Source organism: Dermochelys coriacea, chromosome 3 (genome assembly GCF_009764565.3).
Source record: "Dermochelys coriacea isolate rDerCor1 chromosome 3, rDerCor1.pri.v4, whole genome shotgun sequence".
Taxonomy (NCBI): Eukaryota; Metazoa; Chordata; order Testudines; family Dermochelyidae; genus Dermochelys; species Dermochelys coriacea.
The window spans coordinates 118,548,697-118,573,861 of record NC_050070.1 but is presented as its reverse complement, the minus strand read 5'-3'; the positions used below and the strand labels follow the sequence as shown (position 1 = coordinate 118,573,861).

General features: G+C 42.7%; 2 protein-coding genes across 3 annotated transcripts in view; both read left to right on the top strand.

Annotated features, from left to right (window-relative positions):
• The window catches only part of CNKSR3 (CNKSR family member 3), a 99,290-nt gene extending 90,679 nt beyond the window's left edge, over window positions 1-8,611 (top strand). For both annotated transcript variants that reach the window (XM_038395776.2, XM_043511224.1), the window contains exons 10-13: window positions 1,891-2,015; window positions 4,393-4,601; window positions 5,061-5,150; window positions 7,049-8,611. In XM_038395776.2, the coding sequence (XP_038251704.1) occupies window positions 1,891-2,015; window positions 4,393-4,601; window positions 5,061-5,150; window positions 7,049-7,146 (522 nt within the window). In that variant the 3' untranslated portion in view covers window positions 7,147-8,611. The remainder of the gene's footprint in view (window positions 1-1,890; window positions 2,016-4,392; window positions 4,602-5,060; window positions 5,151-7,048) is intronic.
• A 16,069-nt stretch (window positions 8,612-24,680) lies between these two features.
• IPCEF1 (interaction protein for cytohesin exchange factors 1) overlaps window positions 24,681-25,165 on the top strand; it is a 135,581-nt gene continuing 135,096 nt past the window's right edge. Inside the window, exon 1 of the mRNA XM_043511225.1 lies at window positions 24,681-24,901. The gene's annotated coding sequence lies outside the window, so the exon portion shown is untranslated. The remainder of the gene's footprint in view (window positions 24,902-25,165) is intronic.

The window sequence follows — 25,165 nt, the reverse complement described above, 5'->3', positions numbered from 1 at the left end:
CAAGGGACGTTTGTTTGTTTTTTTTTTTTCTAATGCCATGGTAATGAGATTTCTGAAGGGGCTTTTCCACTTGCGTCCTTTGGTCCAAGAGCCAATTCCCTTGTTGGACCTAAACATGGTTCATTCGGCCCTATCATTTGAGCACCCTGCCCACTTCCCCTCCTGTCTCAGAAAACTGTGTTCCCATTAGCCTTCGCTTTGGCAAGAAGGATGTGAGAGTTGCAGGCCCTAATAGCAGAGTTGCCTTATGCTCAGTTCTTGAAGGGCAAGGTAACGCTGTGACCATGCCCAAAGTTTTTTATCCAAAGTGGTCTCTTTCATCTGAATCAGCCGATTGTATTTACCTGTGTTTTTTCCCTAAACCGCACTCTTCCCCCGAAGAACAGCACCTCCATAGTCTGGACATCAGGTGATGTCTAGCCTTTTATCTAGACAGGACTAAACCATTTTATCTCGTATGTGCACCGCATGAAGGGGAAAGTAGCTCTGCACAGACCATATCTAGAAAGATAATATCCTGTATCAAGACTGTCTGAGATGGCATCGGCTTTGCCTCGTCAGCAGATCCGGGCTCTCTCCCCGAGAGTGCAAGTGACATCGATAGCATTCCTCAGTGACCATTTTCCAGACTGGACACTTGCAGGGCAGCCTAGTGGTCACTCATAGGTATGTTTATGGACCATTATGCTATTATCACATCTTCCGGAGCGAATGCACACCCCAGAAGGGCAGTCCTGCGATCCCTATTTCAGTAGACTTCAAGCCCGCCTCCAGACTGGGGTACTGCTTGTGAGCCGCCTATGTAGATTGCATGTTGGCATCTACTCGAAGAAGAAGAAATGGTTACTTATGGTAACTGATTTTTCATGATGCAGATGTGTATTCCGCAACCCGCCCTCTGTTTAATCTGCATCTGTGATTCCTCATGGGCTTTTGATATGAAGGAACTGAGGGGGGTTGGGGCGGTGCTGCCTCACAAAGCTAGGCTTGGGGCCACAGTCATGAGGCTCAAGTGCCACCCCTTTATGGGTACTGCTAGGCAAGAGTGTCTGTCTCCAGCATGCTGGGTCCGCACTTGCCTACATGGAGTAGATGTCTGCATCACATCTCAAAAACACAATTACAGTAAGTAACCTTTTCTTGCTGTGGTATCACAAAGAAGGAGAGGTGGTCTCTGTGGTAGTCAGAAGTCAAACCATTTGTTGGCTTTCTAGATCAATCTGAAACTTCAGAGAAATCAACTGGTGCAGCTTTTATATTTATCCCTTGGGAAATACAGCCTGATAAATGAGCAAGTGCTTAGTGCACCAGCAACTTCCAAATGGGTTTCAAGGTGTAGCTTTATGTAAACTGGGTACTAGTGATCTACTCACAAGGTGACAAAATAATGGATAGCTGTGGAAAGATCTTCATTCAAAAATAAAGGATACAATCTCCTTGCTAAGGAAAGATTAAAACACTCCTTGTAATCTCTGCTGCACTAGGAGGTTGTGAAACTGAGTAAGAGGTGGCAGGGCAAACCTTCCAAATAATGGGGCAAATATATTCCATACTTTTCTACCTCTACCCTAACAGTGTTACCTACATTGTCTGATGTCTTGTTCTCATCCATGCCCTTTAGACATAGAGTAAATTGTTCAGCCATGCCAATGGGTTGAATGAAATTATATTTCTTCAGCATACTGAAGACATCCATCACAGTCCCTACATCAGCAATAACTTCTATAGTCTCATATACACATTGAATACTCTATTTCGACAGTGAGTTCCACAGTGTAAAATATGGTAACTCTCAGATTATAGGATTGGCTTCTTCTGGTGGGTGGTAGGAGATGCTGGAGAAGATAATTTCAAAAATATCTTACAGGTATTATATTGCTTTAATTTCAGACCAGTCCTCCACCAACTACAACTCAGTCACCAGAAAGCACCATGGATACCTCGATGAAGAAAGAGAAGCCAGCCATCCTGGACCTCTATATACCTCCACCACCAGCTGTTCCATATTCTCCTCGGTATGCAGATATGCATGCACTACCAAACAAAAAGTTCCTTTTTTATCAGACTTCTTTATGCTGGCTTGCCTGCAAAACTCGGTGCAAATTATCTTGAGGAAATTGCAGATCTTGCAGATTTTCTCTGGGCTTAGTAAATGCATAAGCCACTAAATACTTCTTATTGTTGGAGAGAACAGTTGTGTACAGTTTTAGAAAATCACTGTGTGCTACATAGAGCAGAGTTGCCCAAAAAAAAATTAATGGGTACTATTCTGGCATGTGAAAAACCACTGAGTAGCAAAAGTAGCCATACTTAATCCTTTTCATGACGTACTTTTTTCTGATCTGTTCTGTTCTTATCAGCTTCAATAACTACTTGGAAGAATTTTATGATTGAACACAACCGGTTTTAAATTTTAGACACAAAGAACCCTAAAACTCAGGAGTACTCTGGACAGAGTAAAAGAGTCAGTTGGCAGGCTGTATTTTTGTCTTTGAGGAACTCAATCCATAATAAAATTCAGACTTAGTCACGAGGGGGGAGAGAGAGAGAGAGATCAGGTGGTTGAGATGATGCTAGCTTTAGGCTGTTCCCAAATCATTGGTGATCTGACCTACCTAGTCTCCCATGGTAATACTCCTGAGAAGCTGCTGGGTGCTCAGCACTTCTGAAAGTCAGGTCACTTGTTCATAAATATGAAACATAAATGTAAATAAATACGTATTTAACAACCTAACTGAGATGCTCAGGTTTTTAAAACATTGGTCTTCAGTGCTAAAATTTGTCAGACTAGATATGCTTTGACTAGCATTTTTAAACAGTTTTTACTATGGGGCTCTGCAGTGCTTTTAAAAAGCCCTTTTAAGGTTTTTTAGGACCAGAATAGCAAATCTAAGCCCAGCTGTGTGCACCTTGAATGAGTGTTTGTAAGGATAGAGTTGGAGTTAGGGGGTGGGGGTTTATAAAACTCGGACACCCCTCCTGGACGGGATAGGGAAAGGCAGTAGATAATTGTATGTTGGTTTTGTTCCCTTAAGGAAGTAAACATGGGAAGCTTTTGGCAGCTGGAAGCAGGAGAGAGGGTGCCCACTTCCTTTTATATTTTATATGCTGTTGTCATTTCTCTCCTCCCACCCTTAGAGTGAAGAGAACCATGGGCATTTGCCCAGCCTGACTCAGTTGCCTCTTGCATATGGTGGTGACATAGCTGAGCTCTCCCTAGGCTAGACGCTCGCTTCAGTTCTGTGTGGCTCTGTCTCTGAATTCCCATAGATATGACTGTACATGTGTCTCTTGGGCCTCATAGAGGTCTGGATAGGCCTGGAATTATAAGAATGAGGATGGGGGGGCCCTAAGGTACATACGTACTCGGAACCTGCTGTCCGTTTCATGGCTCAGCTGGTTGGCAGCTCTTTCAGATAGTCATATTATAGTGGGTGTAAAAAGTGGGTCAGATCACAGTTGTGGGGTGGTGTGTGTGTTTTTTTAGAATTAAACAGGTGCTTCTGGTTTTCATGAACATATGGTCACTCTAGGAGGGGAAGTTCATGCAGAAACCACTCTAGAACATGTAAAAATCTAATTGGAATTTTTTTTTATAATTAAAAACTCTTAAGAGAATCATTCTTTGGTAAGTGGGCAGGGAAGGTGATATACTCCCATTGGCTAATATCATTTGTAATGACTGAAATGCCAAACCTCCCAAATAGGGATATGCACCCAAAACTGAAAAAAAAATTAAGAACATCATTATTTTAACCTGCACTTCTCCCTTCAAAGAATTTTTAATGCATTCACTAGAGAACCACAGTATCCAAAGTACTTTGCAACCCCAAGGGCCACATCGGGGTTGCAAAACTATATAGAGGGCCAGGTAGGGAAGGCTGTGCCTCCCCAAACAGCCCAGCCCCCCCCCCCTATCTGCCCCCTCCCACTTCCCGCCCCGACTGCCCCCCTCAGAATTCCTGACCCATCCAAGCCCCCCTCCTTGTCCCCTGACTGTCCCAAACCCTATCCACACCCTGAGAGGCCTCCTGAGACTCCTACGCCTATCCAACCCCCCTGTTCCCCGTCCCCTGACCACCCCCCCAAAACCTCTGTCCCATCCAACCCCCTGCTCCCCGGCCCCATACCATGCCGGAGCCAGCCATGCTGCTGTGCTGGCGGCATGGTGCAGCACACTTAGGCTGCGGGGGAGGGAGGATGGTGGGGGAGGGGGCGGGGACTAGCCTCCTTGGCCAGGAGCTCAGGGGCTGGGTAGCATGGTCCCTTGGGCCGGATATGGCACACGGGCCATAGTTTGCCCACCTCTGAGCTAGAATGATCATTCTGGACTCATGACTGCATGTAGTATAAATCCTTTCACATTGCTAATTGAGGCAAATGTCCTTTCAGAGATGAGAAGGAGAGTCTCGTTTATGGAGGAGGTAATAAACCTAAGCAGCCATTACCTGGCTCCAAGGGCGCAGAGTCTCCCAATTCTTTCCTCGATCAGGAAAGCCGAAGGCGAAGGTTTACTATTGCTGATTCTGATCAGTTGCCTGGGTATCCCATAGAAGCAAATATACTGCCAACAAAGATGAGGGAAAAAACACAGTCTTATGGTGAGTTCATGCCTCTTTTTATTGTTGCTATTCAAGATTTAAATGCTTGGGTGGGTATGGATTTTTTGGGAGAGTGTGAGAACTGCTCGCTGAATTTTAAAGGTAATCTGAGGAAAACATAAACAACAAAATTCTAAGTTTGAATCCACTTATTCATTTCATTAAAATTAAACCCTGTTGTTCGTTACTTTAATGGCTGGCATCAAAGCCCAGTTGGATGAGATCAGATTTCGGTTTACCGTTTGTGCATAGGTGGTAACTTTTGGTAGTCATTTTTAGTAGAATTGGAGATAAGCATTTTGTCAGATCACCTCATAATGCTTCCTTGTTTTTAAAAGCAAAAATTATCTTGAAATAATTTGTTCCCACAACACTGTGATGAGATAAATGGAGATGAGATAATGTTCTCTTAAACTTAACAGTACATTCCTCTTATAACCTTCTCCATGTTGCCCTTAGGAAAACCTCGCCCTCTGTCAATGCCTGCAGATGGGAGCTGGCTGGGAGCTGCAGAGCCTTTCTTGAGGCCCCGAGCACCAGGGAGAAAAGGCAAGACTATATTAAAACAAACAAAACTTCCTTCAATCAGGAGAATGAATTGGGAGAAAAAAATCTTAAATTTAGGAATCAAGGATGCTGTTTGCAGATCAGATGTTCAGCGCTGATGTCACTGTTTATGCTTTAATAAGTATTAATAATACGAGGCAGTGGTTGGACAACTTAGGCTTAGTTTACATTGAGACCAAAACCTTTGTTGTTCAGTCTTTGCAGCTGACTGTAGCAGATCAGTAAGTATCTGAAATGGGTTGGACTGATCAGGGCAGATCTGTACTTGTATTTGTTTCTGCTTTCTACCTAACGGCTGTTCCATTTTCCACATACCCTTCGCGTCCCTCCCACATCTGTCCTGTGAATGTTTGAGGACTAAGCTGTTCTTGATCAGAGCTTTTATGTTTGTTCCATCTGAAGTAGAGGCTGGTTTTGAGCAAGCTAAAGCAGAGCTTTCCAGGAATTATCACAACTGCTGCTAGTGTCCAGCACTAGAAGCTTGATGCTCTTATAAAGTGGTTGGGATAAGGGGCACGATTAGCCAAGTGATTGCAGGGAGAGGAGACCAGGAGAAAGGAAAGGGAGAGAAAACCAGGAATGCTATAGACAATGCTTATCTCACGAGAGACATCATTGTCAGACAGACAAGAAGCACTTCCTCCGGAAGTGCCAATTCAAGCCTCAACAAACGTCAAGGTAAGAAATCCAAAACAAAATTGGGTCATCAGGACTCTTCTAAAATTTTGGACCCAGGTTTTTGTTGCTAATGGGACATGGTCCCATTGAACAGTTTTTTTTTTTTTTTCTTTTAAATGAAGCCAGAAGAAATCAAATTCTTTTAACATGTACTCATGCTGGCAAAACTGATTACTATTATGCATGAACGCTTGACCTGCTTGGCAATTTGGAGGGTCAATTAGGAGGTGAGGGATCCTAAAGCAGCATGCACAGAATGGCGAGAAACTTAGTATGATGGTGTTGGATACTAGCTTCTGATTCATGTTGTTTCTCCGAAGTTCAGGTACTATAGTGATGGGGTTGTATAAGAACTGCAGAATAGGAAAGCAGACAGGATGACTATTGTTATGTGTTCTTGAAGTCAGTTACAGAAGTCTGTGTGATTTCCAAGAAAGGTCATTGCAATATAGAGAAGCTCCTTTTGAGTTTGCAAAATGCTGAAAACTGACTAATTAGGCCAATCCAACAGAATGATCAGCAGTGGCAGGGCTGCTTTTTTGTTTAGATTTTAGGAGGTTTTTTTAATGTACCTAACTGTTAGTACAATATAAATGTGCAATCAGAAATAAAGAGCTTGAATTTATTCTTCAAAATACTTGATTTCCAGTGTCCAAACAGAATATGTGGTTTTAAGAGGGTTTACAGCAAGTCAGGAGTAGGTGGCAATGTGCAACTTGTCGTTCACAGTATGAAAACAATGTTTTCATTCACCTAACATGCATTATCATGGTGAAATGTGAAATTTAACTCATGTGAAATGTTGCTTTACAGCAGGTTTGCCATGTTTGAGTCTTCTACTTAACCTTCAAACACTGTTCTGTGCTTATCAATTTTATTTTTTTGGGTATTGAATACCTTGCACACTTTTATTGTCTAAGTGGTGCGCAGATAGAGCAGGTGGCTGGATGCCAGCAACTCCTAGTTCTGCCACTGACTTCATGCTCTAAGCATTGGAAAGTCAGTTGAAACCTCTATGGACCTGAATTTACCCATCGGTAAATGCAATAATAATTATCACCTCATAAGCACGTTTGTGCCTCAATTGATATTTGTATCATGCCTTGAGATTCTCTCAATAGGTATAAAAAAAGTAAGATGGTTACTTAATAATGAATTGTAGAGGCAAAAACTACATGATTTCACCTTCTGTTTTACTGCAGGTGAAGATGTCCTCTGCAGGTACTTCAGTAATGAGAGGATACCCCAATCATTGAAGAAAGTTCCTCCTCGCAGCAGCATTTTGCAAGCCAGTGGCTGACAGCAGTTAGTGAGGGGCGCAGACTACATAGAGCAGCAGGTGCTTTGTGAATACAGATCTTCAAACAGTGCAACTATCCTTTCCAGGAGGAAGGAGCTAAAAAACTCTCTGTTACATCACCCACAAAATCTTCCTCCACAGAGCCTCACTACTGGTCAGTTGGATAACAAGACTTAAACTGTTGACTCACTGATTGTTTAATGAATGTGTTCGCATCTTCTGTTACCAAGGCCTTTGTTTCTCAGTCAGACTTCTTGCTTTTCAGCTACAGTATTACATAGTGACTGGTGTTTGCTCTATCCTGGAGAGTTGTACACACCTCCCCTTTTTGTGGGTGATTTTTGATGGCTCTAATATACTGGAACAGAGGGATTGGATAACGTGAGATGGAAGTGGGATAAAGGTCTAGTTTCTTTTTCCTGCCCCAAAGCTGAGGGAATTCATTCCTCTGGAAACAAGTAAGGCGCCCGTGAATCAGAGGTCACATCTGATCTGAAATCTGTATGACCTGTGCAGAAGCAATCGTTGCATTACAATGAGGTCCAGTGGCACTTCATTTGCTAAAATGCTCTGATGCTGCGCAACCTACTGGGTTGCCAAATACTAGGGCTCAGCGAAAATCCGAGCTGTTCTCGGGACCAGAAAGGCAAGAGGGGAAACATCCATTTTGTATATAATGTGGGGTTGTGGCAAGTACTGCTGCAGCTTTAACTTTGTAAGGACTAAAGGTAGCTTCTTCTCTGTGATAACCAGAGAACTGTGTTAGGAATATATTAAACCTGGTTTATAATCCAGTTATTGAGATCTCAGTACAGGCAAACTAGTTCTCTGACTTGCTGCAGTGCTCATCCATAAAGATGTGGATTGCTACAACATGCCAAGGAAGTGCATCTATAGAGGTGGTAAAAGAAATGATTTTTTTCCTTCATTGTTTAAGAATGATTTGCTGTTAACCAAAGTATCCATATAAAACAAACCCTGCTGGTTTATGGAACCTCTGTAGTGGTTCAGTTTTTGAACAGATAGATCTGTGTTTTCAGAAAGAAAAATATGCTGTGATGCATTACAGTAGTAAGACACTGGCTATTTTTAAATAGCTCCAGTTTTTCCACCTTTAAAAGTCTCGAGCGGCAGCTGGATTTGGGGAGGGGGAAAAAGCTTGTAAAATTAGGGTTATTAAAAAAAATCTTGTTTAAAACTGAATGTACAAGAGGTTGTTAGTATGCAAAAAAGTGGTTAATTTAAGTGTTAAATATAGCTGTATATTTTTTTATTCTTAACCAGATGTAGTTGTACATTCCTATCTACAGCACTGTGCACTAATTAACCAGTGCCAAAAACAAATACTGTCATGTTCTCCATTAAATCAACTGCCAAATGCTGCATTGGGTGATCTTGCAGTAATGACAGTCTCCTGTGTTCCATCTACATTAAAGAAAAGAAAAACAGTTTAACAGTTTTTAAAGTCTTTGTCTGTACTATGGATTTTAGCATGTTGGGGTGCTGCCCTGACTATGTTATGACATAGCATGGTTTTGCCTACGTAGATGTGACCAAGCTGATGTTACGAAAATGTTATGGAACTCTGTTATGGCCCTCTAGAGACCAGGTGGTTAAATTAAGCTCTCTGGTAAGCTAGTGCAACTCTGACTTCAATGGTGATTTGTACGAGGGTGGAATTTGTCCCTAGAGCTGTAACCCCATTCTATAACACGGTTATAACACAGTTTGGCCCCATCTTCATAGACATGATCGTACCACATTAGAATAGTGAGGGCACTACTGCACTACTCTCCTCCAACATGACAGAAATGATAGTGCAGACAAGGCCAAACTCACTTATAGCTCAGCTGAGTTCCATCTGTGTGGATGGGGTGGAGCCGAGTGCAGAAATTGGCTCTGGTATAAATAGAATCTAGGCAATGAACATTGTGTGTCAGAAGCCACTTACAACATAGTCCAGCCCTGTGCACACAGGCTAGGCTGGCTGCTGTTGAACTGGTCCAATTCAACAACTGCTGTTAAATTCAGTGTAATTCATAGTATACAAGTTCTGCTTGCCTTTGATGGGCTTAAGGTGTCTGTAGAAGCACACATTTGTGAACAGGGTTGTACATGTGGTTCAGATGGGTGGAATCGGAGATATGTATTGCTTTTTGCCTCCAGAGAACACTTGACCCCTCCTGGGTCTAGTAGTGGTAGCTCATCCAATCTGGTTCTCTGGAACCCAGACTCGGTCTAACAAGAATAGTAAGGAAAGCTTGCTCTAATTTAGCCAAAGTAGTTTAAAAGTTCGGTAGTCATTACAGCTTAATCTACTCTGGCTTTTAAATTGTGCTTGAGAATGGTTCTTAACCCTAGTTTGGATCTTAAGTTTAATTTACTCTGTTCCAGCTTTTGTGCTGATCTGATATGGCCAGTTAGCATCCCTATATTTTGAACACTATAATAACAGTCCTTGGTCGCTTCCACACCCATCAGACAAACCATGTTAGAAATCTAAAAATCTGTCTCCCAGCTATTCCCTCTTCCTCCTCTCTGCCTTTTCTTTAAAGTTAGGCTGCAAAGCAAAACTAAACTTTTGATCTTGCCCTTTAATTCATATAAAACATATCTTCAGACTTTTTAATAAAAACAAATGATATTGCAAGGCTCTTACTACTTTCTCTTTGTTGGAGGAACCCCAGAGTGATGTCTCTCATCTCTGTAGTGGCATTGCTCATTTCCCCCAATTGAGAGGTGCTGTGACGCTGATTCTAGGGGACAGATTTTTAAAGCTATTTAGGTGTCCTGCAGATGCAGATAGGCATTTAATAGGTTTTCGCAAGTGCCTACGTGCCCTAATTCCCATTTATTTCAATTTTGGACCTCCCTTTACTTCAATGGGAGTTTAGTACCTAGGCATTCTAAAAATCCCACTAGCCCCATCTACATATGTCGGCACCTAACTACCTTAAATATGGCCCTTTCTCTTAAATTTTTTTCATAAACATCATAAAATGTAAGGCCAGAAGGGACCATTAGATCATCTAGTCTGACTACCTGTATTATCACCGGCCATTATGTATGTGTCTACAATACAATTAAAAACCTGAGGTTGGCTTGTGCCAGTTGACTCAGAGTATGTCTACACTACCCTCCGGATCAGCGGGCAGCGATCGATACAGCGGGGGTCGATCTATCACGTCTAGTCTAGAAGCAATAAATCAATCCCTGAGCACTCTCCCATTGACTCCTGTACTCCACCGCTGCGAGAAGTGCAGGCAGAGTCAACGGGGGAGCGGCAGTAGTCGACTCACCGCCGTGAAGACACCATGGTAAGTCAATCTAAGTACGTCAACTTCAGCTACGTGAATAACTGAAGTCGACTTACTTAGATCGATTCCCTCCCTAGTGTAGACCACGGCTTAGGCTTATGGGCTCAGGCTAAGGGGGCTGTTAATTGCAGCCTGTTCAGGCTTGGGCTGGAGCCCAGGCTGTAGCACCTTGCAAGGTGGAAGGGTCCCAGAGGCTTGGGGCCACAGCCTGAGGCCAAATATCTACACCGCAATTAAACAGCCCCTTAGCCCGAACCTTGCTGTGAGTGTGTAATTGCAGTGTAGACATACCCTAAACTTCACCAGATGCCCCTTTGTTGACTCCAGTGACATTAGATCAATGCATTTCAGTCCTCAGGCGAGGTAGAGGACAGGTGGGACTGAGGTGCCACTAAAGGCAGAAGCCTCTGCAATGGCAGAGAGATGAGATTAGGTGGGATCTATCCAGACAATCCTAGCAGGACCCATGCTGCAGAGGAAGGTGAAAAAACCCTACCCCAGCAAACCACCTGAGAGGATTCTCTGAAACGTCTTGGAGCGCCGGTCTTGAACGTCATTGAACAGTGAAGGGTACAAGCACATTTATTTTTAATTTACAGTTCACCTTGGAGAAATCTCTGGCTTCTTTCAAAGTCCTGCCATCAATTACTGTGATTTTGGAGGGCAGGTTGATATTTTTTGTACTTTGGCAATTCCTGATTTTTGGCTGGGTGGAAACTACTGTGAGAAGAAGTTACTCCTTGTATTGCTACTTCCATTGGAAACCAAAATACTACGAGAGCATGATCTCACAAGATTTCTGGCCCAAAGTACATAATAGGTCCCCACACCCTGGAGGCTTGCCCATCACTAATAATTTAGTTGGCCGTTGTAGACACAGTGCATGCCCCTCCGCCCAAACCCACCCCAACAAATTTTCAAATGTCAAATAATGTACATGGTAACCAAGAAATGCAATCAAAACAGCAGTGCAAGGAGGCTCAACAACATCTAAACCAGAGGTAGTCTATTATTTTTTGGTCAAGGTGTAGTCAAGGTCCACACTCCAGAGAAAATAATTTAAAAAACCAACAGTAATGATGATAAGCCGATAAAAAGATTTGAGGGTTTGTTCAAAAGTGTCTGGCGGTCCAGGTTTGGCCCTCGGTTCATCTTTGACTACCCCTGATCTAAGCTGTGTCTGAGATTGATACTTTTAACAGCTAAAATCATGGTCCTACTAAAGACACTGAATTTATGGCATATTACAAAAACCTATAACCCACTAACCCCCCCTTTTTCTGTCCTATGACCACAGAGGTGTTAATGGGCCACTTCATCTTGAATGGTCCCATTAAAACGTGCTAACTACTTATGCTGAACTATTTGTTCAACCTTGTATTTAGCGGAGACATTTTTTTAGGCCTGGTGTACACCACAGACTTACATCTGTATAACTACATCCCCGAGGGTTGTGAAAAATCCACATCCCTGAGCAACATTTATACCCACTTCACCCCTGGTGTAGAGAATGCTATGTCAAAGGGAGGGCTTTTCTCATCAACACAGCTGCTCCCTCTCTAGGAGGTGGATTAACTAGGCTGACATAAGAGCTCTCTCTTGTCAGCACAGGAGCGTCTTCATTAAAGCACTATAGTGGTGCATCTGTGCCAATACAGGGTTTTAAGTGTAGACCTGCCCTTAATATCTTACGCAGACCTGAGGATGAGCTCTGTGCAGCTCGAAAGCTTGTCTCTCACCAACAGAAGTTGGTCCAATAAAAGATACTACCTCACCCACCTTGTACCTTTTAGTAGCATTAGGGCTGCACAACAGGGGAAAAGAATGAATGCAATCAAAAAAACTCCAGTTCTGCAAGAAACTGAGTTGGCGGAAGCTGCCTCTGCCAATTCCACCACAAAGAAAACTGCTTTCCTGAGAGCAAGTCTGCAATCCCTTCTTCCTAAACATAACTGCTGTGAAATAAAAGATCACCCCATATCAGGTGTGCCAAAGTTAACGAGCACGAACAGGCATACCCTGGTAGGCAGAGCACGATGGACTGGCTCCAGATGCTGCAAAAGGCACGTGTTTATCAACCATGCTTTAATGTGTGTTTGAGCAAGCTGCCTGAGCTTGCCCCTCTCGTGGGAAATAAGTTTCTTAGCTCCAGGTTTTGCTTACTTTGTTTCAGCGCAGATTGCAAGCTCCTTTTGTAATTTTGCTTTCTTTGTGAAGCTGGCATTTTGCAGGTCTGATAGGAGGTGACTTTAATTAAAAAATACTGGATTGCCAAATGGGGAGGCTACACTGTCTTTCTTTCCATGGGAGCATCTGGGAAGTTTTCCTTTGAGGTAGGGCTGGCAGAAGATGTTGGAGAAGGAAAGAGACACTAACATCTTACCAGCCCAGTGGTTTCAGTTTGTAGGCATGAACTGCCCAGCACAGAGGTACCTAACATGCAGCCCTGCTTTTGGTTTTCTGTATCTTAGAACAGACTAAACCTATTGCTGCTCTCTGACATCCTTGTGAACAGCCTACACTAGCGCTTCGTTTTCATTGCTGGTAAATCTAATTAATAAGAAACACAGCACATCAAAGAAGCTAGAAATATCACCAAATATAATGGTTGTGTATGTTTATATATTAGAGAGTGTTGTCAAATAGACAACACTCAAGTTCCTGGCAGTCTGCCACCATGGCCCTCTTTGGTGCACCTGGCCTACCCTTTTGCAAGTGTGATCCCTTCCTGAGGACGCAATCTTAATTTGCTGCACAGGAACTTGATTAACAATTAAAGCAATCACTGAAAGTTTCTAATCCAATGAGAACATTTAAATTAAATTATTAGTGTATATCATTAAACTGTTTCTGGGAGCTGGGGTTCTGCACAGACTTTTTACCTCTGGAGCCCTGGGTTCAGGGTGCAAGTGTCTTCTCCTAGAGCTATTTTGTCCCTCTTCAGCATGGGGAATAGGGAGAACAAGGGGAACAATGCTTCAGTCTGGGTTGGGTTACAGGAGAGGGAACAACCTTCCCATGGTGGTGGTGGGCAGGGTGAGAGAGAGGAAGCTAGTAAAACCCTGGAAAGGGATGCAGCTATTAAAACATCTTCAGTCCAAGAATCTAGAGAAAATCCCAGGCTCAACCACCGAATGCCTTGCCTTTTTTTTTTTCTTCACGCGCTTATTAAGGCTCTTCGGTCTCTTGAGCAGCATGGCCAGGTGTTTGCTCCCTGTGGTAGCTGTGCTCTTGCTTCCTTGGGGAAGGGTGGCGGGAAGCAGCTGGGCAGAAGTTTGTGCAAGGAACATTGTTAATTTCTGGCTCCACCCCTGCTTTGCTAGGAAAGCACGCCATGTTGCCCCATGGTCATCTCTCAGTTCCGTGAGCCCATGTTCTATGTGGAGAGGCTGCAGTTGACTCTCAGAGCATTCCATGTGTTTCCTGCCCCATGATTCATGCACAAGTGATCTCCCTCGCACCAAGGCAGGGAGTATTTAGCCCCTAATACCTTGTTATATCGAAAAAATGGCCATACAGCTGGAACCCTGTACTGAAGGAGGACTAGAATGGCAGAGGGGGTGGTTCAGGCTATAATTGGGGGGTGGGGAGAGCCTTGTCAGAGCTGTGAAGGGGAAATGTACACACTGGTGGCCTGTATTGACACTGATAGAGTGGTGTACCAGGGGCCTTAGTGTAAATGACTATCAAGCCCTACATCCTTTTTCAAGCCAATATCAAGTCTCTCACTTTTCATGAGCATTAAATGAATGAGAAATCCAAAAACTAACTCACGGGGAAATGCACAGAATAAAAAGAGCAGGAACTTGAAGATAGCATAGTGTGTCATCATTGCCACAAGCAAGGTATATCTGCAGATAATGGTTACTTCCCTATCCGATGTTCCTTTGCTGGCAATGAGAAAATGAAGTATATGGGAGAAGAATAGACTTAAGATAAGTCTTACTTGAACAGCTCTCTACCTCTACCTTAAGCTTCAGTATTAATTAGCTGATGTTTAGCAGATAGCAAGATGATACAGAACAAGTGCAACTACTGGTTTAGCTAGAAGGATTTAAAATCAGAGAAGAACCTGCAGCAATGAAGGTCAGATTATGGCAGAGTCTGGATTGTGTTTATTCTGTACCATAACGGCCTTTGTTAGAAGTTGTACCTCTTTTTTAACATTGTTTGTAGCATAGAAAAGTATTAAAAATGTGACTTATCCAAAACATTCCTATCCCTCCTTAATTCTCAGCTGTAGAAGGGAGCCTCACATCTGGTGTGTACATGTGTCTGTGTGAGTAATGTTTTTCTCTTAGCTTCCTGTTATCTCTGACACCACCCACCTTATTCAAATAGCTGTTTCTGACTCAGAAGGGGAAACTTCTGAATGTTTTTATTTCTCATGGGTTTCATGCACACGTGCTGCAAGCTTAACTATATTTCCTGACCTACTTTTGTGTCGTAGGGCCTGCTCCTGAGAGGTGCTGAGCGCATGTAACCGCCATTGACGGCAACGAGTATTGTGGGTGCTTTGCAGCTTTTGGGATCCAGACGAAACTTGGGAAACATACAAGTTCAAGATTGCCTGTTAGTACAAACTTGGCTGCCATGGGTTTGACTATTGGTGTGTAGGCTGTGTGTATGCTAATGAGTAATACCTAGACTAATTTTACTAAAGAATACAGCAACAGTTGACCTTTGTGTATGCAATACTAAATTTACAGGAAGCTGGTAGTATTTATTAGCCTGCTGTGGTACAACAATGCAGAATCACTGCATCTGTTTGTAATATTCTGAGAGATGGAACAACACATTCTTAGGGAACAACATTAGACAAATCATTTTCCAGTCTGCAAAAAAGATTGGTGTACTGAATTTTTAGCATTAGTGAGTAGTGTGTGTGCATTGTACATTGAAGTTGCAGGATTGTTTACATCAAAAGCAGTGGAGGGGGATAGCCAGGCCAATAGAAGTCTTCAGAGTTAAAGTGAAATAAATTAACTGGTAGAATGAGGACAGTCTGTAACGATATATTCAGGACAACTATAAAGCAGTTCTGGTTTTCTAGGATTTGGGATGACTAATTTATAAGTGTTCTGGACAACTGCTGTTTGGAAATGGGCTGCCCAACAGTGACATGCATACAGGGTAAATTTTATATGTGTGGTTTCTTTAAATCAAAGATTAAAGGAAATTAACAAGATGTTTTCTCTTACTAAGCAAAACTTGCTTTAAAACAATATTCTGTGTAGACTTGTGTGTTCATTGAATACAACATGAAACCTAAAACTCAGCCAAATCAGGAAGCAGATGGTAAAAATTCGACAGCTTTACATTTGGAGGAATGACTGGACTTCTCTTTGCAGGAATATGATTTAAGTGACTTGTTTTTCAAGTACAAATTGTGAAGAGATGGGTTTTTGTTGCATGTGGTGAGCAGGTGTCTTCCTCTACTGTCCTATACACACATCCACAGCATAGAGGGTCCAATTTAAACCCAATTCTGGGCTTCAATTTTAACCAAGAATTCAACAGTACGTTCAGCTCTCACCTATTTTCTGGGTTTTGCTGCTTCTAGGATTCCTTCCTAAGAACTAAAAAGAAAAGGAGTACTTGTGGCACCTTAGAGACTAACAAATTTATTAGAGCATAAGCTTTCGTGAGCTACAGCTCACTTCATCGGATGCATTTGGTGGAAAAAAGTGAAGCTCACGAAAGCTTATGCTCTAATAAATTTGTTAGTCTCTAAGGTGCCACAAGTACTCCTTTTCTTTTTGCGAATACAGACTAACACGGCTGCTACTCTGAAACCTGTTCCTAAGAACTGTTCAGCTTACATCCTAGGTCCTCTTTGAGTTCTCCTGCCTCCCTTTTATCTGAGTAGGGTAACGACACATGGACCTATCAGTCATCAAAATGCACCTTCTAAACAGCCTCATTGCACATGGTTTCTAGATTTTTTTTTTTTTTTTTTTTTTTTGGGTACTTGTTTCTCTAACTTTAACAGCTTACACAGTCTCGGAGCATGACTTCAACATCAGATACTCCAATATAGAAGTGAAGTGTTGGCTGGATTATTTGATACTATATAATAATCAAGGCTTTCTACTTTACCTTCCTCTTTTTGGCCCTGATCCTGCATCAGACTTGCTGTGCCAGTGCAGAACCTAATAAAAGATCTGGGCAATTGTATGGATGTTCTCTTTTCTTTTCTTATAGCCTTTGAGTTTTATAATGTGCTAGAATGCTTTAACAAGCCAGGGAATTCATTAAAAACATTAAGTGTAGGAAGAGTTCTCAAAAATAATTATTTACATGTTTTGGAACAAGATTTGCTCTAGCCTGTGAAGAGTAAATATCTCCATATTCTCCCTATCACAATTTTAGTCACATAGTGCCAAATCTAGAAAGAAAACCCACACAAGTTCTAAAGTTATTACTTTCCCAATTGGCTTATTTCTGATTTGTGTGGTGTTGAAATATATGAAACAAGGACAGTCATTCAAAGTGGTTATATATAACTCTGTACATAAGACTTGAACTGTAAAATATATGACGAGCAGTAGAGTGCTTGCTTTTATGTGTAATCTCATGGAACTCAACTGGCTACATTGCTGCATCAGTTTTAAATAGAAAACTCACAGCAAGCTGCACTATGAGAACTCTGCACGTTGTCAATCATGTAATCAGCACATTCACTTTTTTTGAGGGAGGGAATAAGGGACCATTAGATTAGATAGAACAGGGTAGTTGACTTGTTTGCACACTCAAAACATTGGGTGATTGTGAGCACCTGTCACCTGAGTAGTGGAAATCAGTTAATTTCTTCTAGAGCACCAAACAGCAGTCTGGAAGCTGATTGCTACTTCTGGTCACTATGGACTTAGTCTAGAGCTAAAAGATTGAATCCCATTAACAATATCGCTGATCTAACATTCTTCAGAGCTGTGGTGTACTGAGGACAGTTTTGAATGGCAAGCTCTCACTTTAAGAGCAGGGGTGAAGGGCTTTCCAGGTCCTGAGGCAGCCCCTGGAGCTTGTAAATATGGGTGTAGGTTTTCTTGGCCATAGGAGGTGGGGCCAGAAGATGGTGGCAGAGTCCTCAACGTACCTCACAAGCCAAGCAGGATATGTATATTTTAGTCTAGTTAGGCACTAGACATGAGATGGCTGCCAAGGCTAGTTCTCTGATGGGAAGAATGAGGATTATATGTTTACTCAGGTCTGATTTCTTCTCTATTATTCTCCAGCTCTGTTCCCAGTAGGGGAGAGAAACATTGTAGCATGACCTAGAACAGATGTAAATATACTTTTTTACAGCTCCCTGCATGATTACCTCAATCATCCCTTGAAAGAATGCAAGCACCTCATTCCCATGTGGCGTTTATGCAGTAAAACCGATCTCTTTGTCTATTCTTAGGTGTGTGTGAGTTGTTAATTCTGGAGCCTGAGGCTGTATTTATTCACAGAAGAGGCAGCAGCAAAACAAACATCTCTCATTCCTGACCTGGAAGGACCCCCTCTAGTGTCCGACTGTAGTTCAGTTCTTGTCCTCTGATGAGGCCACAAGTTTGCCAAATAGTGGTGATTTGGGAATGAGGAAATCTTCCCCTTGGGAACAGGATTGAAGTCAATCTGCCATCAGATGGCAATCACTTAAATTCACTAAGAGTTGAGGCTGGGTCTGAACTGGTAAATTGGTTACCAATCCCTCTTTTAATGTAAATGAGCAATAACATTTCACCTGTGAGTAAGGTAATCCTTCAAGGCTGATCTGTAAGGGAAAATGTAGTTGAGAAAAGCTCTAACTAGAACATACTTGAAGAGTCTAGTGAAACCTACTGGGCTATTTTCCACTGAAGGCAGAGCTGATGTGGCTTTGGGACTGGTCAGGAAGGGTTTTTTATTTTTTAAATGGCTAATAAGCTTCAAACCATTCCTCTCTACAGCTTCAAGAAGTTTTTATTGTAGAGGACTATTTATTTGGACTGAGGTATGTTCTGTAGCTCTGAATAGAAATTCAACTGTCTATTCCTATACTATGACCTTTCACAGGAACATCAAGAATTTGAAGGTGCATCCCATCGCTATTCATAAGCAAACTTTTCTGGATATTGCTGGTCCAATGATCAGGCTGACAAGTATGCATAAACTTAAGTTTTAAAGGAGTCCAGAAGTTTGAAAAAGTTTTTTGAGGTGCCATAGAGACACTATTGTCCAAGAATATACACACCTGGCAAAGTGAATTCTAATAGCTGTATCTCAAAACATGTATTTGGGTTCAATTATTGGATGATAATGGGAAACAAGTATTTATGGCAATTATAACTATAGTATACTGGTTCCTTCCAGAGTTTAAATTGATGCTAAATATCTGTGCAATGGCTCTGAATACAGCACAAGCCTATGCCCTCTTATAAGTTAATTTCTGGAGGAGAGAGGACATAGCTCATCTCTCATTAGACTAGACTGTAAGGTGGGATGGAGACTTATCAATCAGCCTCATTATGTAACTCTGAGAGTGTTGTCGAGTGGTTAGTAAGAAATCTTATATTCTTACAGATAGGGGGTGGTCATTTATCTTCTGCCTCAGTTTCCCTCAATTTGCCAACATCTAGTGGCTCTTAGATCTGTCTACTGGCCTAGTTCTGCAAAAGTCCTCCCACTTCCTAGATCACAGGGTCTCGTGTGGTGTACGTGTAATTGACTCACCCTTGATCAGAGGAAAGCTTGCCACAGCATGTATTAGAAATGAGGTCTTCTGACTTCAAGGTCTGTACTTAAAACTCCATACTATTCCTCCCTCTCATGGTACATTGTGAGAATAAGAAGTTCAGTTTATAGGTGTACAAATGAAGCTTCTTTTTTTTTTTTAAACAAACCAACTCATAGCTATAACTGAACTTTTCACAATCCAAAAGCTTCTACAGAAGTACATTCCACTCAATATATTGATGATTTATAACAGTTTGACATCAAAGTTCTTGATTAACTGCTTCACATAAGGATCCATTTATTTATTTATTTTTTTTAAGTGGAAGCTGAGTACAAGAGACTCTGATGTTAATCAGAACTTCCTGCAAACTAGAATTATATTACATTAATTCCAAGTGGTCTCTTTCCAAGAATTTATTACACAAACAGTTAACTATAAATGCTATTTTAATTTATAGTGTTTATCCAACCATTTGGTTTATTGCCTAAGATAACATCAGCCAGACCTTTACTGTTCTTTTCAGTAATAATAGCATTGACTGGAAGACAGTGTTTCCAGGAGCGATCCTCATTTCCAGGCCTTTGATTTTTCTGAAAATTCCTCTGATACTTAAAAAGAAAAGGAGTACTTGTAAGTTTGGACTCTGCTTAAGAATTGCTTGGACCACCCTGAGCAGCGGTTGTGTCTGGAAGCTTGGCCCTTCATCTTCAAACACACAGGTCTCTATGACTTGAACCAAAGGAAAATCTGCTTTTTTCCTGGTTGCTGAATCCCAATTGCAGACCCTGTTAGTGAAAGAAGGTGGAGCTATAATCCTGATCTCCTCCTTTCTTTCCCTTTTCTGTCCTTCCCTCTTTCTGCTGAGCTGACTATTCCCTATGGAGGAAGAGCTAGTAGCAGGGAAGAGAAGATGCACACAGTTTTTGTGCAGAAGAGGGAATGAAACAGGCATGTCCCAGATGGGACAACTCTTCCCCATCAACTGCTAGTACTGCTCCACCTCCTGGCAGGAAATGTTGGGACTCTTAGCCCTGGTCTATACGGGGGGGGGGGGGGGGGGGGGGGGCGGGGGGGAAACAATCTAAGTTATGCAACTTCAGCTATGTGAATAACGTAGCTGAAGTTGATGTACTTAGATCGACTTAACATGGTGTCTCCACCGTGATGAGTCGACTGCTGCTGCTCCCCTGTCGACCTCTGTCTACGCCTCTCGCGGTGCTGGAATACAGGAGTTGATGGGAGAGCTCTCAGGGATCGATTTATCATGTCTAGACTAGACGCAATAAATCGATTCCCAATGGATTGATCGCTGCCCGCCGATCTGGCGGGTAGTGAAGACGTATCCTTAGAAATAGCAGAAAATCTATTAAGATCTGTTTCAGCTAGTGCTCCCCTGACCCCATGTAGCGAGGGAAGAAGTTGGTTAAGACAGTTTGAATGACTAGACCTGAACAATCCTAAAAAATCATTTTAATCAAGTAGTGTCCAAACGGGGATGGGGCGGGGGGCGGTATAATCAAACTCCCTGAAGTAATTTTTAATCTGGTTTCCTAGCATACCCTTCCAGAGTGGGCATAAGCTCTTAAACCAATATTATCTCCAGTCTGTGATGAACAGAGCGATTGGGAGAAACTAATGTATTGAGAACACTGAGCCCAGTACCCTTTCCTTATCCCCCAACTTAAAATGTGATATCCCACTGGGGGGGCAAGAGGCTCTGTCTGCTCTTTTCAAGCGCTGCTGACCTATGGTATTCTCAGAAATACCTCCTCCTGACCTCCAGATTTGCACACATGAAAGAAGAGATGCACAGAATGGTCAGACCTTGGGAATTTCCATCTTCCACCAAGCGTATTCGCGTTTCTTTCACAGCCTAACTAAAATGGCAGCCATCACTACCAAGAAGTCCTAGAGGGAACACAAATTGCTTATGGTAGGTACACTGACTAATGCTATTGTGTAAGCAGGAAAAACTCCCAGAATCAGTTTGTGTTAAATTTATGTGACTATCTACTTCAGAACAATAGGTGCAATATACCAGGACAAGGGGTGCAACAAAAGAGGAAAATTAACCAGAAGTGCAGGTTTGAACATAAAATCACACCCACTGCGTTGGGTCTTATTGCAGAGCCTCTGCTTTGCCCTTGAGGCCGCCAACTTGGAGCCTCTAGCTGCAGAGGAGACAAAAGCCTTTTGCAGATGGTTTTAAGAAATAAACTCTTAAAACAGAATGTACAAAACATAGGCTCAGGTGGACCTAATTAGCTCCCGACTTGGAAGGCCTTACGGTGCTGCTTCTGAAACCTGGCTGGGAATGAACACCCAAAACTGTAGACCATCAACTACTTCAGCGGGGTCATTGTGGAGTGGGAAAGGGCTTTAGGGTCCTAGTCAGTGATCTGCCTAAAACGGATCCCTTTGTTAGTCATAAAAGTTACTCCATTTACAATTCTTGAGGTGGTTCTCAGATTCTTCCATACTGGGATTCCCACCAATACTACTCTCATTAATTGGGAGATATGTGGTACCTATTCCCCATTAGCAATATGGAAAAGACTAGGCTGTCATAACCCCTATCACTTTTTTGTGACCCCCTTCTAACTGTCCAGGAATTGCAAAATCCCATCTTGAGAATCCCTCATGTATTTAATTGTAATAGTCATAGTTTTGATGAACTATAGACTAAGAATAATTTGCTGAAGAAATTTGTGAATATATTTGACTCACAGATAATTTGGCAATATTGCAACTACTGAGCATGGAAAATTTGTAAGCAATATAAAATATTTGTTGCACATTATGAGTACTAGAAGAAACAATATTTAAGAGAATAAACACACCTAGGAAGCCATCGTAGGACACCATTTAAAAAATATAATTTAAAGAGTGTGCATGCGTGTGCGCATGCACACATCTCTCTCCCCCAGTGAAGGAAAATTAAATATGTAATTATTTTATTGAAAAAGTTAATTTTGGGATCTGGTTTGAAAAAATACGATTTTTGTGTGTGAAAATTTTCTCCCCCCCCCCCATTGAAATTTCAGTCGCATTAAAATTTAACTTTCTAAAGTTAGAAAACTTCAACCAGTTCTATAACCAATTGAAAAACAATCATTTTTTGTTAAATTTCTCTTTCTTAATTTTGATGAAAAGTAAAAATGTAGAGGATTTTGGTCATTTTATTAATTGTATGTAGTTCTCTAAGGCTATGTTCACACTGCACTCCATTCCAGGTTCTGGAAAGGAATGTATTCAAGTACAGGGGTTCTCAATCTTTTTCCTTCTTAGGCCCCCCGTAGCATGCAATACAACCTCCATGGCCCACCTGTGCCACAATAACTGATTTTCTGCATATAAAAGCCAGGGCCGGCTTTAGGGGGTAGCAAACAGGGCAGTTGCCAGGGCCCCATGCCACAGGGAGCCCCATGAAGCTAAGCTGCTCAGGCTTCAGTGTCAGCCCCAGGTGGTGGGGCTCAGGACTCATGCTTCAGCCCCATGCAGAGGGGTTTTGGCTTTCTGCCGTGGGCCCTAGTAAGTCTGATGCTGGCCCTGCTTGATAGACCCCCTGAAATCTGCTCACGGTCCCCCAGGGGGCCCTGGATCCCTGGTTGAGAATCATTGTTCTAGTATGCATAGACTCTCAGCAAAACGAGATGCATGTGTGCTGGAGCTAGCTCATTAAAAATGATAGGGCCATGGTGGTACAGGCAGTGGCTTGGTCTAGCTGCCCAAGTATAAGGATACCCAACCACCCCCCAGCCACCCTAGAGTATGAACTCAGGTGGGTAGCTAGAGCTGCCAACCATGTAGCTGTAGCCACATTGCTATGTTTAATGTGGTAGCTCCAGCAGAGCTAGTGTGTGTCTGTCTACCTGTGTTGGGAGGTATGCTCCCGGCTGCTATACATACGTAGGATTGCTTGAATGGTTGGGTGTTGGTCTGAGACACCTGCTGCTATACAGGGAGGGTGTCAAACTATGGGCTTGATGCAGGAATTGTTGGGTAAAATTCTATGCCCTGCGTTATGTGGGCCAGCATGCCCGATCATCATAATCCCTTCTGGCTTTAAGATGAATTGGGACAATGAAGATCATTATGAAAGAAAACAAAACCACTGGCTGTTTGAGGAACAGAGGCACCACCGCAGCACGCTCCTCAGGTGCCTTCCACCCAATGACGATAGGACCTGTAGTCACCAGTGGCCAAAAATCCCAGCCACTTAACTGATGCAAATGAACATTTCCCACAATCCAGTGGCAGCACTATCAATTTAAGCACCAGCACGTACCATGATTTTCATCATTCTCAGAGATGTTAAACTATTTGCAACAATGAACATACATTCACAGTGTCACCTTCCCCTACCCCAGCTCTAGGAGATTGCCAGGACTGGTGCAGATTTCCACCATGCACTTGGGCTGCAATGTGTTCCTCTAGATCAGTGGTTCTCAAACTTTTTTTTTCGCAGACCACTTGAAAATTGCTGAGGGTCTCGGCAGACCATTTAATGATCTTTCCAAATGTTGTTTGTACCATTAGCTAACTATTGTAAAGCACTTTGGAGAAAAGTGCTATATTAAAAAAAAATCTTAATAATTAATGGTTTTTTTGTTCTACAAATAAAAACACAACTCGTATTTCAATATCAGTAGTCTTGCCTTTCTAATGCGATGGATGTGCCCTCTCTCCCCTGCTGCGGCAGCCCCTGTGGTGGGGCTGGGAAGGAAGGGGTGTGGGGGTCTTTCCCTCTCTCCCCCCACTGCAGCAGCCCCCGAACAGGGGCTGGGAAGGGGGTGGGATCTCGCCCCTGCTGCAGAGCTGAGGCTGGGAAGGAGGGCCATCTCTCCCCAGCAGCTGCAGCCCTGGAGCTAGGGAAAGTCACCTCTTTCTCTAGCCACCGCAGCCCTGCACATCCCAAATTCCCCCCCCCCCCTCTTCTCACCCACTGCCCCCTCCCATCTACCTCCTATTCCCCCAAAGCCACCACCTCACCTTACATGTGCTTCTTCTCCAGGGTCCAGGCACCTAATTAATGGAGCCACGCCTGCGCAGCTCCACTAATTAGGTGGTGACCATTCATTCTCTCGTGTGTGGCCGCCCAGGCACTCACCTTAGAGGGAACTATCCGCGGACACCTGAATGGAGCTCGCGGACCACAGTTTGAGAACCACTGCTCTAGACAGCTTTAGCAATAGTTTATCTTTATTCATTGACCAACTGACATGATTTCTATAAGAAGGACTTAGATTTCTGTAAACAGAGTGTTCAGCCCTCCGGAAGAGTTTATATTTTGTATGTTAGTCTTGAAAAACAATACGGGGAGTGAGCAGTTAGTTCTGGCACTGAATGCTTTCCCAGAATGAACTGGGCCTGATTCTTCTTTCACACTGCTTTTAACACCAACTCCATCGGGTTTAATGAAGTTGCTCCTGATTAACACTGGCACGAGCGAGAGGAGAATAGGGTGCAGTATATTAAATTGAAGGTTTCAACAAAAAGGCACTGCACCTAGAAAAGTAAAAGAGGCACTTCCTTGTGTTTACTGAGAGCTGTCTGCATGCAAGTTTATATTGGCTAGCAGTTCCCCACTGCCCAGAAATCTTCAGTCTTAATGCTGTTCTAATAGGCTACAATATTAACACTTTCTGACTTCAAGCATCACAAGCTTTCAAAATGCTGCCACAGAGAGGGGGGGAGAGAGCTTTCAAAACAGCGCTGCTTCTCAGCTTGCTGCCTGGTAAGTACGAGACTTCACTGTCCTCTGAAAAACGCCTGGTGTGTGTTTCTCCCCCCCCCCCCCCCCCCTAAAACCAACATGTCATGGTCAGATAGCTTTAAAATTGGTGATCCCTTAACTAGATCTGCTTTTATACATTTTTATTTAATATGCAAGCTTTAAAATAGATTCTATTAAATAAGTACACTACCGTAGATATACACTACAATGAGGGAGTAACACAGGGAAAAGGGTTATTAAAAACATTGAACAGGAAGAACTGTA